The following is a 16353-nucleotide window of genomic DNA, read 5'->3' on the forward strand; positions in this document are numbered from 1 at the left end:
CACATCTCTCCAAGGCCACATTATGTCCCCGCGGCCACATCGTGTCCCCAGGCACACATTATCTACTGAGCCCGCATCATCTCGCCGAGCCCACAGCATGTCCCCAAGCCCACATCTCCCCCAGTCACCATCATCTTCCCTAGCCGGCATCATCTTTCCAAGCCCACATCTCACCAAGCCCACATCATCTCCAAAAGCCCACATCTCCCCAAGCTCACATCATGTCCCCAAGCCCACATCATGTCCGCGAGGCCACGTCATCTCCCTGAGACCGCGTCATCTCCCCTGGCCCGAGACATCTCTCCAAACCCACAACTCCCTGAGCCTGCTTTATCTCCTGGAGCCCACATCTCCCCAAGCCCGCATCATCTCCCCAATCAGCATAATCTCCTCATCCCACATCTCTCCAAGCCCACATTATGTCCCCGAGGCCACATCGTGTCCCCAGGCACACACGATCTACTGAGCCCGCATCATCTCGCCGAGCCCACAGCATGTCCCCAAGCCCACATCTCCTCAAGCCAACATCATCTTCCCAAGACAGCATCATCTCCCTGGCTCACGTCTCCCCAAGCCCACATCGTGTCTCCAAGGTGACATCATGTTCCCGAGCACACATCATCTCCTCCAGGCCCCGTCATCTCCCTGAGCCAGCGTCATGTCCATGAAACCAAATCATCTCCCCAAGCCTGAATTCTCTCCCCAAGCCCACATTTGCCCAAGCCCACATCATTTCCCCAAGCCTACATCATCTCCCTGAGCCCTTGTGTCCACGAGTCGGCATCATGTCCCAGAGCCCCCGTCATGTCAGCGAGCCCAAGTCATGTCCACAAACCAGAAAAATGTCTGCGAGCTCACATCATCTCCCTAAGACCTCATCATGTCCCCTGGCCCGAGACATCTCTCTGAGCCCACAACTCCCCGAGTCCGCATTATCTCCCGGAGCCTGGTCATGTACCTGATACCACATCTCCCCAAGCCCACATCATCTCCCCAAGCCGACATCATGTCCCAAGCCCGCGTCATCTATCCAAGCCCACATCTCCCGAAGGCCACAACATCTCCCCAAGCCTGCATCATCTCCCCGAGCCCATGTGTCATGGGTGTTTTTGTCTGTGTGTGTGAATATCCTGTGAGATCACAGGACTCCTCAGGAAAGTGTGAATTTCCTCACACTAGTATATTTAGAAAAAACACTCTTTTCAGAGGGTGCTGTACTGGATTACCTCCAAAGGTCTCTTTATGTACCCTGATTATGAAATTTAAAATGATATGGAGTCGTTAATAATTGATCATGATAATTGACTGATCCCCTCCTGCCCGCCGCTGTAGGAGTGGGCACAGAAGTGCCCCTGAGAGAGTCAGCTTTAAAGCACTTGCCAGGTCCTGTCCACTCAAGACCAGCTCCTGGGAGTGTCGGCCGCTTAGGAGGAGCTGGTGCGCCCCCTGCAGGTTTGACCCCGGCAGGGCCAGAAGCCATAATTAGCCAGCTGCGGGAGGAAGGATGGAGCCAGGCAGGGAGAAGAGGCCTGCCCTGCCTTCCCCCCCTCCTGCAAGCGGTCAGCCCGCAGCATGGCCTCGCTGAGTCACTGACGTGGTGCTTTTGTAGTTACATGGTTAAAAAGTTCTCAAATGTTATACCATGCTCCTAAATAAATCTTGGATTGATTAAAGATTTAGTTGATGGAAATAAAAGCAAAAAATAAAATAAAAGTGAAGAAAGCATGTAACATAAGGCTGAGCCACAGAGCAGGGTCAGCAGACAAGCAGAAAGACATTTTCATTTCATCTGGAGAGCGTGTGTTGGTTTCTCAAGTTTGTACTTAATGATGCACATTGCCACAATCTCTGAAACCATGAAAACAGCTTCCTGCTGTTTGCACCTGCTAAATTCCAGGGAGACTGGCTGGGGCCCAGAGGGATGCGGAAAGGAATACACTGAGGGATAAGGAGATGGAGAGGTTTTTGGTGGGGAGCTCTCTGGGGAACTAGGCCTTCAGCATCCTGTAGTTCCACCCCACTCTAACCACAGTCACATACAAACATCACTTTCTCAGGGGCAAGCCTCACTTCTGGAAATGTCCCGAAACGCTCAGCCACCTAGCACCGACATTTGAAAGGAATCGAAACTGGCCCACAAGCCATTGCAGAGATTTGAAATGGCTTAGGCTCCCACGTGCACACGGGGCACACTGGGCCTCCGGGCCTCTGTGCACACGTGCAGGGACACTGGCTCTGGAGCGACAGTTGAGGGACAGTTGAGGGTCAGTTCTGTTGCTAGGCTACGAGTGTTCCGGACGAAACATTCCAAGCCTCTGAGCTTCGCAGCCGAGGTGTGGCAGCGAGATCTCTGTGGCTTTTCCATAGCGCTAGCGCTGAGATCGGGAGGTGGCAAGAGGCCAGGAGGGAAGTGAGCGGTGTCGGAAGGCGAAAGGCCAGATCATGAAGAAAGTGATTAAGTTCATGAGCTGGGTGGGCTTCAGGAATCTTGAGCGTCCTGAGCCTCCGTACATCATCGATAAGAGTGAGCTACCAAAGCTCCACAGAGCTGCATATTTAGGCTATGATGAAAAATTGCGGAAGTTGCTGTCACGTAAGAAAAATGCTATAGACAGCAGAGACAAGAACGACAGGTAACAGTGGCGGGGCGGGTGTGCGGACCTGGGAGGAGCTGCCAACTATGGTTGTAAGACATGAATTTTAAATTGCCTTCCCATGTCAGAGATGTTGAAGTGTGAGAAAATGAACATGTTAGAATCATTGAAGTACAGTGTTGTCTCTCATCCTTGCAGCAGCAAAGTAGATATACTACCATTTTACTTAATTGAAATGCTGTCTTTGTAAAATAGTAATAGTAACAATTAAAACATTATCTAACAATGATTGAGCTGTTATTTTGTGCAAGCGACTGCCAGACACTCTGCATAGCTTTTCATTTAAGCATCACAGCGGCGCCCTGTAAGGTAACTACTACTTCATGCCCATCTTGTTGATGAGGACACGGAGGCACAGACAGGCTAAGTGGCAGCTAATAAGGGACAGTGTTAAAGGAGAAGTCAGACCCAAGTTGAGCCGAATCTCAACGGCATGCCCTTTCTATTCAAACAGGTTGTTCTTCCATTAAAGTGGTGAGTAATAAGAGCTAATAAATATTGTTCTTTCTCCATAGAAAGAACTAAGATAAGAAGACTAAATGTTAGTTTTAAAGGGGTAGGAATAGCATGCTGTTGAATGTTTACAATTACATGAGTAATTGTATCTTTGAACTAGTATGCTCTAATTTCCTAAGCAGTCCTCTCATGTTCGCAGGACTCCGCTACACGTAGCCTGCATCAGCGGCTGTCCAGCAGTGGTGGCTCTCCTTATCCAGTTCAATTGTGATCTGAATGCTCGTGACAAGGAAAGGACGACAGCTCTCATCAGGGTATGTAGCTGCCAACCGTGTCCACGTGAGATGGATTCGATTTAATTACTTAGAATAAAAATTAACTTATCTGTTTTAAACATAACAAACTGATGGAACTTGGGGAATGTTAACTTGGAATGCCTGGCACTTACAGTCTGTTTCTTGGCATGATACCAACAGGCTGTACAATCCCTGAACAAGAGATGAGCCGGTATCCTGCTGGAACACGGTGCTAACCCAAATCTTGAGGATGGCAGTCAAAACACTGCTCTCCATTATGCCATCTTGGAAGAGAGCGTGTCAATTGCAACACAGCTGCTTTGCCATAATGCAAATATCGAGGCGATAGACAAGGTATAGCTCAACTAACTTTATTTACAAGATATTTGAAATACAGGGTCTTTTCCAGCTACAAGTGTTTTATTTATAGTAATATGTATATATACTGAATGCAATACATCAGGCCCTGTTACCATGGAAGCAACTCCAAAGCCAAGGCCAGGGGCCAGAGGTAGTGCCCACAGAAAGGGCAGAGCTCTGTCTCCCAGCTGCACTTCTACCCCAGAAGGAACAACTTCCCATTAGGAAGTGCCTGGGAGTGGGTGGTAGGCTCAGTGCCTACAGAAGATGAAGGCTTGCGGGGAGTGAAGTGATGGCAAGGGCTGGCTGCCTGCAGGGGCAGGGGTGCTACTGGGGATGGGTGGGAGGAGGAAGGAACCCAGTACCCAGCAGGGGGAGCTGGGTGGCTGCACCTGGGCAGGGGAGGCAGCAAGCCACAGGCCTGAGCACCCCAGGATCCCAGGTTCTAGAATTTGGGCAAGTGAGGTCAGGTCATGTTTGCCAGCCAGCAGGGGCATTCGCTTGTGCTGGTGGCCACATGGCCCTCCATGTACACCTTGGGGTCTTCCGTGATCAGCCTGGTGTAGCTCCCCTGCGGGGCTGTGGCTGTAGGTGGGGAGCAAGTGATGGCAAAGCTGGTCCTCTTGCTTTTTCTCCTGGCTCTCCCCTGAAGATTTTGATTGAATAAATCTACTAAAGTCTGGACACAGGTATTTAGAAATACTTCCCTGAGATTCTGATACAACACTTGGTTAAAGACTATTGAATGGATAGGTGTAATACATGTAAATTCACAGATCTCAAAACTAAGACATTTCTGGAAGAGCGGGAGTTTGATAGATGCTGCTTCTTTCAGTGCTCTCCTTTCCAGCCATGTTAGCCTGATTTTATCCTTCTCTCCTTCTGTGATTGAGGAGTTTATTTGAATATTACTGGCAATATCTATTGGCTTGAAGAATAGCTCCTTTTTCCTTCTAACCACTGATCATTCAGTGGCACTCAGACAGTCTTAGAAATTTGCTTGTGGTGCATGATTTAATAAGTATAGTCGGACCCTTTAAAGATTTTGCATCTTTTGTTCCCATCCAGGTCATTAGGTCAACAGGGTTTTTCTGATTGCAATAATAGGAGATCATGAGCCTCCTTTTGGTTAAAGCTGTGTGACAGATTCTTGCAATATATCTGTTAGATTTGCTGAGCCCTAGCATAATCAAGATGACGGGTTTTTTTTTTTTAAATTAAAGTCTAGTTGATTTACAGTGTTGTGTTAATTTCTGGTGTACAGCAAAGTGATTCAGTTTTATATAAACCATATATATATATATGGTTTTTTTTTAATATTCTTTTCCATTATGGTTTACTACAGGATATTGAGTATAGCTCCCTGTAGTATATACAGTAGGACCTTGTTGTTCATCTATTTTATATATAGTAGTTTGTGTCTGCTAGTCCAAAACTTCTAATTTATTCCTCCTCCACCCCCTGCCCCCTTTGGTAACTGTCAGTTTGTTTTCTATGTCTGTGAGTCCATTTCTGTTTTGTCAATAAGCTCATTTGCATCATACGTTAGAGCCCACGTGTCAAGTGACACCCTATGGGATTTGCCTTTCATTCTCTGACTGACCTCACTCAGTATGAGAATCCCTAGGTCCTTCCATGTTGCTGCAAATGGCATCATTTCATTTTTTTTATGGATGAGTTGTATTCAATTATATTTAAGTACACCATGCAAGATGGCAGTTTTAAACATCAAAACACATGACATTAGTAACAAATTGGAATTGTTTTAATAATTTAGTTTTGGCCAGCTTATGAACTAATTATCCATTTGATTAACAATTAGGCAGAATTAGATACAGGTAGATTGTAGTTTTAGTAGGCATTGGAAAAATTCTTGAAGGGGGTATTATAAGCCTTTTCTAATGTATTTATTTTACAATATCTTATTTTTTTTTAATTGAGGTATAGTCGATGTACTATGTTATATGTTACAGTTATACAGTTTAGTGATTCACAAATTTTTAAATGTTATGCTCCACTTATAGTTATTATAAACTATTGGCTCTATTCTCCATGATGTACAATACATCCTTGTAGCTTATTTTATGCCTGATTGTTTATACCTCTTAATCCTTAACCCTAATTATACATTTGATTAACAGGGAGAATTTGACACAGATAGATTGTAGTTTTAGTAGGCATTGGAAAAATTCTTAAAGTGGGTATTATGAGTCTTAATCACAATTTTTATTACATGTTGGGGCCCAGTGTTTTTGTGTGTAAGACATATGATACTAAAGAAAGGCAAGGTTTTACATACAAATACTTGATTTATACCGAACTGTTTGGAAACACAGCAAACATAAAAACACAAGTGGGCTATAGACTAAACATGGCCCTGGATATGTTCAGTTTGTCCCCACACATTGAGTCAACATTTAAAATTTGGGAGACTTGTGCAGAAATCTGCATTGCAGAACTTCTCCTGAAGAATCAAATCTGGTCCCCCTTGAGCCCAGGCTCCTAGCAGACTGCCCTGCAGAGGTTGCCCCTTCCCAGTGGGACATGTGTTCTCCAGTTTGCTGTCCTCACCTGGGACCTTCACTTACTCAGGTCACCTACGTTGCCTCTGTAAGCATTTGAATTTACAATTCCTGTTGTATAATATATTTTGATAAATATTTCAAGATTTTAAAGACACTCTATATTAATTTATAGTCTATTTCATATTTTATAATAATCCCTTAAGAGTGGGATGGAATTTTTCAAATTAGAATTTATAAGTTGGTTTAAGAAAACCTTTTTCTTTACATGCGAATGATCATATTCCCATTGGAGTGTCTGCAAGCTTTATGAGATTAGTCATAGTTGTAATTGGATAGGTTATGCATGTTGCAGACAGTATGGTATCTTTCTCCTCAGCATGGGTCCTTAAAAATGCTTGATTCAGTAGCTAAATGGTTCTCTCTGGAGCAGTGTTTAGAGTGTCAGAAGTAGTCATTGAGCAGTAAGGTAACTACAGAATGCCTGATAGACACTGCGATAGAAGGAAAGGTTCTTGGAACCAGCAAATGTCTTAAGTGAGTTTCAGAGAATGACTTCAGAGGTAAACTTTTGAAGAGGTCAAGGAGGAGCCTTTTAAAGGGAAGGAGCACAGAGGGGCAAAGAGGGAGGGGCTGCTTGTTATTTACTTTATAGTATATGTTTAAGTTCAGAGACTTAAGTTTTTAAATTCAGTTTTGAAATTTATATGTAATTTTGTAAATTATCAACTGTTTTTGCTGTTTTACAGAGTAATTTGACACCATTTTTACTCGCTGTCAAGGAGAACAAAAAGGAAATGGTCAAATTTTTGATAGAGAATGGGGCAAATGTACATGCAGTTGACAACGTGCAAAGGTACAGTAGTTTGTTCTCTCTCTCTCTGTTTTTTTTAAACCTTAATGTTGTTCTAGAGTAATAACAGCCAATCAGAAAGATTAACTTAATAAGAAGAGGATTAACTTAGAATCAACACATCATCAGTTAGGTAGAAAAGCAATTATTCTGCCTGGTGTCACAAAGAACAGTATGCAGCAGGATTCATCTTCCTTTGTAATAGTGACTGATGTCATTTGCAACCTGATTTTCTTGGTCATGTGATCTTACAACAGTTCAGGGATTTCATTTTAGTTTTATTAGTATGGACTTTAATTTTAATTTACCTTATGAGACAGTGTTGAGTTTCTTCACTCTTTTATATTTTTTTAAACCTCTTCTTGGTATATATTTTTGTCTTAAAAGATGCATATTAAACAAAGAGGAGTTTGTTTTGTCTTTTGGATGACTCTGCTTTAAATTACTTTCTTTGAAGGATACTGATGTTATTAGGTTATCACTAAGTGAGTATCACTAAGTGAGTAACTATTACCAGATACTGTGGGCTCATCAGTTTTTATCCTTTTTCATTTCTAGTACATTTTGATGTTTTTATTTTTAATTGATAATGGTAGAAGGAAGAAAAATAGCTCTAATTATTGAATAAACATTCCCTTTAAAGAAGACAAGTCATTGGTGGGTGATAAAGAGGAAAGAGCTGGGCTTTAGAGTCAGACGAGGTTGAATTCCCAGCTCTCCTGCTGGCCAGGTGTGTTACCTGGGGGACATGACTTATCAACAAATATGTATCCTGACACATAAAGGAGGGTCTTAGTACATCCTTCGAGGGTGGCTGTGCCTAAGACCACACGTAGACTATTCAGGTTAGAGCCGGGCACATGCTTCTCAGCGTGGTTAACTGCAGCCGTGACTAGTTTTGCTGCCATCTTTATTCATATTACTGTTTTCAGCCTGCAAACAGCTTCTCCTTACCTGACCTCTAGCTGATTTTAAAGTATTATATTTCAGATGAGGGAAGAAATGGGGAATCCTTTGTTTAAATCTTTACCTACTTCAGACAAGTGACCTCAGCATCCTTTCCTGTCCATCAGAGGACTTTAAATTAGCAACTTCTACTGTGTGCTACCCAACTAGGACAGGAGGCTTCTTTTTTGTCCTTCCATTTTGGCCTTGGAGGTCATTCGCAAAGATGAGCACTCGAACATGTAAATTGTCAGTTCTCCAGGGGTGGGCAGGATATTAACTTGGTAAAATAGATCAAATTAACTGTTTAAGTGAAGCTAACTCAGTTCCTAATGGTGAAGTTATCTCTTTTTTATTTTAGATCAGCGCTCATACTTGCTGTATTTCATGACTCACCGGACATAGTCAAGTTACTTCTTCAGGAAGGTGTTAGTCCCTATTCTCAAGATTCACACGGAATGTCTGCTGAACAATATGCTTATTCTAATGGGTTTGAACAGTAAGTGTTTACATTGAAATGCCAATTATCTCTTAACTGAGGTTGGAAATGACCTAACTGTTACTTGTTATGTGACAGGTGAGAGTTCCTAGTTGGGAGCAGGCACTTTGGGGATGGCAGTGAGACTCTCCACATCATCAGCTGGAAACCAGCAAAAGGCCAGACTAGTGAGATGGAGCAGTGGGCACAGGGTTCTTTATCTCAGGGTTTGTAAGACCTTTATCCTTAGGGATCCTACTGTTCTCCATTGCATTCCAGTGTAACTCCTGTGCATTGGGGGCACAAATAATGTCACATATCTGATTTTTCTAACTAATTCTTTGGGTCTTGAAATGTTTAGTTGAGCAGAAAATCCTGTATTTTCCTTTGGGGACTTTCTTCTATAATCTTCCTTTTGAATTTTCCAAGAGCCTAAGGGATTCCCTGAGATCACAGTGACAATCCTCTCCCACAAGGCATTGGGGCAGGGTGAGGGCATTCTAATCATTCTCTTGTTTCCCTTGATTCTGTTGCTGCAGTGTTGGTACTAAAACTGGTTTTAACAGGATCTCCTTGGCAGCTGAGTCTGGGGTCTGGACGTTGCTCTCTAAAGACCTTTAATAAAATTTTAAAAGAAGAAAAGGAAAAAGAAACTGGTCCTGCAGTCGGGTCACGATTGACCTCTGCTCCCGGGATGCCTGTGCTGATCCAGTTTCCGTGGTCTTCATGGTGATCGACACGTAAACTTCAGTGTGACAGCTTGTTTAGTTCTCATACATATGCTTGTATGAGGTCACATATTTATAAATAAATTTAGCTACAAATTATATAGTAGCTGAGGTGCCCTGAATTATAAACCATGAAGAACAGCTAATCACCATAATTTGTAACATTTTCCTGAAAACTGCCACATTTAAATATTACACCTGTGAAAGAAACACACATTGGGTTTTATTTGGGATTCTCAAGTAGTTCCTGCATTAAAGTTCAAGAACAAATTATTCCATTCTTCCACACTTTCTCTGAGCATCTGGGGGATACATTATCTCATTAAAACTTTGTAATACTCTTATGAGTATTAATAACTAACTGCCTAAGAAGACAGTAAGATCCCAGTTTTATAAAGGAAGACTCTGAGCTGAAGAGAAGCAACTTTTCTAGGAACAAATAGCTGTTGGTTATAGAGCTGGGACTTCTGAGTTCGAGACACTTTCCATATGTCAGGCTCACTCTAGATAACTTGCTGAGCTGTACTGCCCTCAGTTCATGACACTTCACTTTACTTTTTTTTCTTCTTTAATTATACATGCTAAATTTAAATGTTTGTAGATTGTACAAATTTGAAGTATATGGGACAATTGAAGTTTTGATATCTCTGATATTATCTGAAATAATCTAAGAATTTAATATATTTGGTAATTGTTTTTCATATTAGTATTCAAGTAGTAATATTTATTTATCACATTATTTCATATATAGCATTTACCAGCTGATTGTCGACTACAGAGAAGGAAAGATACCAAATACTCCCTCTCAAAATAGCGATCTGGGACAGAGTTCTGGTAATAAGTTACTCTTGTTGGTCCTACCATAGATAAGGAAGTAAGAGTGAGGAACTTTTGATAATGAAAGAGCAGTGAAAAAAGCCAGTGTGTAAATTTCATGTATGTTTTTATTTTTTAATTAAGTTTTTCTTAATGGTCTAATATTCAGAATTACCTAAGAAGTTAATTGTAGGTAATTTAAAATCTGAGACAATACTGTCTGAAAAGAAATTAATTTATTTAATCATAGCTCCTGAAATCCCATATTATATCTTTGTGTAAATAAGAAAAACTTTTTTTAACTTTGTTGTACATTTCCTCTAACATTATAACAAGTTGGCCTTGTTATAGAACTGGATCTTTAGTTTTTATAGCGAATGGATTACATTGGGTAAATGAATGCTAGTTATTGCATAGTGATTAATCTCACTAAAAAAGTTACTGTCTTTAAAATGGAACTCGGCAGTGCCTTCCTGATGCTATAAACAAATGGCCAACAATTAGAACTGCACAACTGGGCCAGTGTGCAGCATACTAATAAGAGGTTGTTTTTTAAAGATACCTAGTGATAGCGCATAAGTCAGAAAAGCAGTGCCTTGTTGAGAAGCGCTGGTTACTTTTTGCATCATTATACCAACAAGGTCTCACTCGGTTACCAATTTCATTCCTCATAAGTGCAGACAGAATGCAATATGTTGACTTCATGAGAGTGAGATGTTTTCTTCCTTTTTGGGGGGATACTTGTCTTGAAACTATAATTTTGTGAGGACAAGATTCTTTGTTGCCATTAGTTAAAGGGTTGTCATAATAAATACTCAAATAGCACAACTCAGGACTCAACAAATTGCAATAAAAGCACAGAAGGGCTTCACATAAAAAAACAAAAACCAAAAAACGACTGTGTTGCCTAGATGTGACCCCTCGCGTGCTGTTCGGTCTGAACTGTGTGAGGGCACCTTAAACTTAGTACACCTCGATCAAGCAAAGAACGTCTGTTGCAGGAAATACAAACATGGAATAGACAGGGTTTTGGTCTTCAAGGTGCTCATAACACAATAGAGTTGTCCCTGGTTAGTGTCTGTATTTTTTTTTTTAAACAGGATTGTCAAAGAAAACATTCTTATCTGTGAATTCACCCACTTGACAGATGACTGTCAAGTGTGTTTTAGGTACTAAGCACCACTCTGACGTTACAGAATGCAAACAGGTCAAAAGCACAGCTCCTGGCCTCCAGGAGCTTGTTTCTGTCATCACCATTTTTATGATTGACTTGACTTTATTCTGTGCTTACTGTGTCCCAGAGCCCACTAGGACTTTGTAACTGTCTTTATGTATTTTTTATTGATATTTAATATGTACCAGATACTTTAAGCCCATGGTGAGGAAGGGAGTGTTGTAAAAGTGGGTAGGATGTCAGGTAAGCATGCAGAGCAAGTAGAAGTTTGCCAGGGAAGGAGGCAGGAGGGCAGTGTTTGGTGGGCAGAGCATCTTTCAAGATTACATTTGGCAGAAGGGACAGCAGTGCAAACGCTAAGATGTGCCGGTGAACTTTGCAGGATCTATGACTTTCATTTTGTTGGTGCAAAAAGGATGCTGTAGGAATGGTTGGGAATGAGGTGACTAGCTAGCTCAGGCACGCTTCTGACAGCCTTTCTAGTACTATAGGAAGGAGCAGGTCTGCTGTAGACCTTAGGAAATTTGTCAGAATGCTTTTAGCTGCAAATAATAATAGGAGACCTAAGTAACAGTGGCTACAGCAACAGGAACCAGGGTTGTTTAGAAGGTTCGGTGATGTCATCAGGATCCCAGATGCTGTCCCTCCTTCAGCAGTGAGGCTGCTGGTGTTTGATGTCGCCTTTCCTGGTCTGCTGATTGGCAGCAGCTCCAAGCGTCATCTTCTCACATGACAGTATCCGCAGGCGAGGGGGCTGCTTCTCTCTGCATGTTTTCTGTTAACTAGGAAGGAAACAGAGAAGCTTCCGGTAGACTTCCCCTAGCATCTCACTGGCTGGGTTACATCACATGCTCATTCCTAAACCAGCCACTGGGGAAGGAGATGTAGTTACTGTGACGACCACAGAATAATCATTTCTCTTTTTGCAGCTGAGAATTTACCTTCTTTGCATACTGGGGCAGAAAATACCCAAGAAAAGTTGCAGTTGTCCAGCAAGGACAACGAAGAAGACATGGTTGTCGAGCTGGGAGCCAGCAATGGCAGCTGCACGGATTCACTGAAGAGTGTTGAGAAGAGTAAGAAAATTTGATTTGAGTCTTAGGGTTTCCTGGTTATGACACAAAGCAGGGATGCACAAGCTTTTTCTATAAAGGGCCAGAGAGTCAATATTTTAGGCCATGTGGTGTCTGTCACATCTACTCATGTCTGCCATTGCAGTGTGAAAACAGCCCTAGACCATATGTGAGTGAATAGGGATGACTGTGCCCAGATAACACGAGTCTGACAAAGCCAAATGGCAGGGTTGGTTTGTCTCATGGGTATCGTCCAGAAACACCATGCTATGTAAGTTTGTCATTGTCAGTTTATGATACTGATTCTACTAGTGATTATCATTTTTTTGTGAGTCTTATAAAGTTTGGTTGGGATTTTGGTCCTTGTAAGCAGCAGTTCACTTTAAGATACTAAATTTTGATAAATACCTTTTTTTTTTTTTTTTATAAATGTAAAGGAGGGGAAGTGGGTTTTATGCATTAATTACCCACCAGGAGTATACTCAATATTCACTCGAGTGTGTAGTCTCCAGGTGTGGTCCCAAAGGAATGCTTTTTAACAAAACATTGGTCTTATACTTTTAATATTCTGTATTTTTCTATTGCTGATACAAAATCTATTTTACTTTTCTCTTTAATAGAGATTTTAAGGGTTAAGTTTGCACCAAGGTTTGAAGATCTCTCTGTAAGCAGGTAGGATTTTGTGGATTTTTAAAAATTATATGTTGACTAAGGGAACACAGAGAAAAGAAACAAGGTTTGTTGAGTGTCCTACTCTGGGTTAGACACGCTGTTGTGCACTTCACATTTGTTATCTCATATAGTCACCGCAACAGCTTTGCAGAGTAGCTGTGCTGCTGTAGCTTACTTCTAGTTAATTAGGCAACTGTAGTTCAAGGAGGTTGACTAGTTGACCCATGATTCTATGGTTAACAAGTAGTTGACCTGTGACTTGACCATCAGGCAACCTGGCTCCCAAATCTGCTTTCTTATCCCTCAGCATAGACTTTTGTTTGTTTAAAGAAATGAACTCACTCATTTTTGATGTGTATTTTTGCTCCAAAGTGTTTCATCCATACCTGGTATTGATGATTCATGGCATCCATCAGATGATGACGCAGATCTTGCTCCCAAGGTAAAGTGCTCTCTTGTGAAATTAATTTTTCTGCTCTGAATTTAGTTTTGTATAGTATTTACTCTTAAAATTTAGCAGTGGTCTGCCTATCATTGTTCTATGTTTGTGTTGGAAAGTTGGTCAGAGTAAACCATTTTATAAAAATACGACAGGTTGATTTTTTTTTTCTGTTTTTACTTTGGTAAATACTGAAGATGAGGCTGAAGCAAAATGGACCAGAAAATATATAGTGACAGGAAAACTGTGCTGTGAAAAGTTTTCCCACGATAGAGGAAGTGTGAAGCTTGGCCAAGGATAGGGGTTCTTTGACTTTTAAACCACACTGATGGCACTTGTATAATACTTGTGCCTCAGGGACACCTTCAGTGCACACAGCTACTTACTGTGATAAGCATGGGCTCTTCCTGGGGCCTTTCAGTTCCAAAACTTCGTGGCATGTGTCTTCCCCCCCACCTTGGACACTTTTTATTTTGGTAGCATAGAGTTTTTTAGGAAAGATTTTTTTTTTTTTTACTTTATTTCTATCTTTGGTTCTGCATTAAGACTAAAATAATAGTTTAAATTATAGAAATTTAGAAATTAAAATTCTGTTTCTCAAAACCCATATTATAAAGAGATTCCTCTGTGTTTTCTAAATTATCCCATTAAGAGTTTATTCAAAACTCTTCATCTAATTGAAGAATACATGTTTTCCCTAAAATAACAACCGGCTTTCAAAGTAGACTCTTAATAACAACCACATGATGAAACCTACTTCAGAATTCTTTTGTATTATAGTTTTAAAAAGTATGTCCAGTCTTTGTGTCCCATTCTAAAATTTCAAGTTTCAGACATTTTGTAGTATAGTTATTTACATATTCATTTTATAGCCCCTGTATCAGTATACGCCGCTAGAGAGTAGGAAACGTAATTGTGCATTTCCTGGAGCACCTAGAATAAGGTCTTAAATATAAGAAGCATTTTAGTATTTTTTGAATGTGAATGCATGAAGAGACATGGAATTCTGTATCATGTTGCAGATAATATAACATGTACACTCTATCATAATGAAATCTATTTGATGGGACAGGTAATATAATATGCGCACTATGTCATAATGAAATCTATTTGAATTCCAAAAATGTGACTTAAATTTCTATTCCCTTTGCTTAGGTTGTAAAAGTTCAGTTGTTATGAGAGGAAATATGTCATTAATGCCGAGGAAATAGATAAGAAGTATATGATAACTAGGAAAAGGTTACAGTCTGTTTTTCAATATCCACCAATTGTGAGCTTAGAATTTGAGATGAAAACTTTTTAACCTTCTTTTTAGCCCCATCTCATGTTCCATTAAATATATCTTTTCAAGCTATATATTCTCCTTAGAATCCTGATTACCAGTTCTTTCTCTGGAAAGTTGATGTGTTAGAAACTTTTTAAAATCTATTTCTCTCTCTCTCTCTGATAATAATTTACAGCGTTCAGGTAGTGAGAGACGACCATGTTCAACTGAGTGACTTATAGTGACAAAATTTAACTCTTACTTATAGTAGTGTTTACAAGCAAACAGTTGTAGAGTAATACAGGTCAGCATTATTGGGGATATACTATGAACAAAGGCCTTTGTTTTATATATATGTTTTATATATCATATATTTTGATATCTTTAAAAATTTGCTGAAGAACAATATATATAATTGCATATATAATTTATATATTTTTACATAATAAAAAGGTAAAACAGAGGCTTTCATTGATAGTATGTCCCTAACAATACTGATACATCACTGATCTATTATATATAAATGCTGAAATATATATATTTCTCCACATACCTTGTTATACTTACATTTTCCTTTTTTTCTTGCCTTAAGTTTGTACTTGACTAGTCATGTCTCATGTTTTCTTTTCTTTCTCCTCCCCCACTTTTTTTTAATGATTTGCCCCAAACCTAATATTTCTTTGCAGAAAACACTTCTTCAGTGTCTGTTCTTTCAGTCCATCTCACTCTGCCTCTGTGAACATATTTAGTTACAGCTTTCTGTTTACTATGTGTGTGGCTTTCACTCATGAGTCATTGCCCTTCAGAATTACCTTTGTTTTTAATTCCTCTTTCTTAGAAGTAGCTAAATTTAAGCAATCATTTGTCTTTAGCTTTTTGGCAAATGGAATAGAAGTAGCTTATACTGTTTGCTGTTCTAACTCATCCAAATAAGATACTGCTAAAAAGTAAACTCTCATATTTCCCCCATGAGAGATCATTCACACATATATAAATCATGCAAGCACATTTCAAAATAGAACAATTACTTTAAATTTCTTAATGTTAGTTTTTTCAATAGGACTCTAAACTGTCAGGGATAAGTTTTTGTTCTAGATCATTTTGGTCAAGAAAGTCATCTAATGGATACCATAGTGTTTGTATAGTAATCAATGAGGGGTAAGGAAAGTAACATTTTGGGACTCCTGAGATCATCTCTCATAATCCTCACCCCCATGAGAAGATGTAGGTTGGTAAAGGTCAAAACCAGGATTTGAATCCATATCTGAATGACTCCAAAGCCAGTGCTCTTTGTGTTAGATCATATAGGAATGGGGAATGTTATAATTATTTTATTCAATTTCGTATTTGTTGTTCTTAAAGCTGTTATTTTCTTCTCTAGAAAGTCTGGCATCCAAGGTTCGCAAAGCCAATTCAGGCCTGGCAAGAACCCATGATAAACAGTGAGTTATTTGAAGACTGTCCTTGTGTTTTCACTGACTAGAAATTATAGATAATTTCATCTACCATACCTTGTTTTCACTACAGCAGAGGCAAAAGATGGTGTTTTGAAACCAGGAACTAGCACCTCCTTTGAGGACAACAATTCTGATAATAAAAAATGAAGATGTGGTTTCAACCTTT

The 16353-nt window shown here is 40.2% G+C and overlaps 1 protein-coding gene and 1 long non-coding RNA gene across 2 annotated transcripts; both read left to right on the forward strand.

Moving 5' to 3' along the window:
* The first annotated feature begins 2319 nt into the window (after positions 1 to 2319).
* On the forward strand, positions 2320 to 10120 carry LOC141576023 (ankyrin repeat domain-containing protein 7-like). Its single transcript, XM_074358185.1, has 5 exons — positions 2320 to 2633; positions 3310 to 3424; positions 3587 to 3760; positions 7038 to 7144; positions 8448 to 10120. Exons 1-3 carry the CDS (start codon positions 2443 to 2445, stop codon positions 3611 to 3613), a joined length of 333 nt encoding a protein of 110 aa, XP_074214286.1. The 5' UTR covers positions 2320 to 2442; the 3' UTR covers positions 3614 to 3760; positions 7038 to 7144; positions 8448 to 10120.
* Positions 10121 to 12227: 2107 nt separating this feature from the next.
* LOC141576024 (uncharacterized) lies at positions 12228 to 16177 on the forward strand. Its single transcript, XR_012504203.1, has 3 exons — positions 12228 to 12358; positions 13400 to 13469; positions 16112 to 16177. It is a non-coding gene; the product is annotated as an uncharacterized LOC141576024 (long non-coding RNA).
* Positions 16178 to 16353: the final 176 nt, after the last annotated feature.

This window comes from Camelus bactrianus, chromosome 35, assembly GCF_048773025.1.
Source record: "Camelus bactrianus isolate YW-2024 breed Bactrian camel chromosome 35, ASM4877302v1, whole genome shotgun sequence".
Lineage (NCBI taxonomy): Eukaryota > Metazoa > Chordata > Mammalia > Artiodactyla > Camelidae > Camelus > Camelus bactrianus.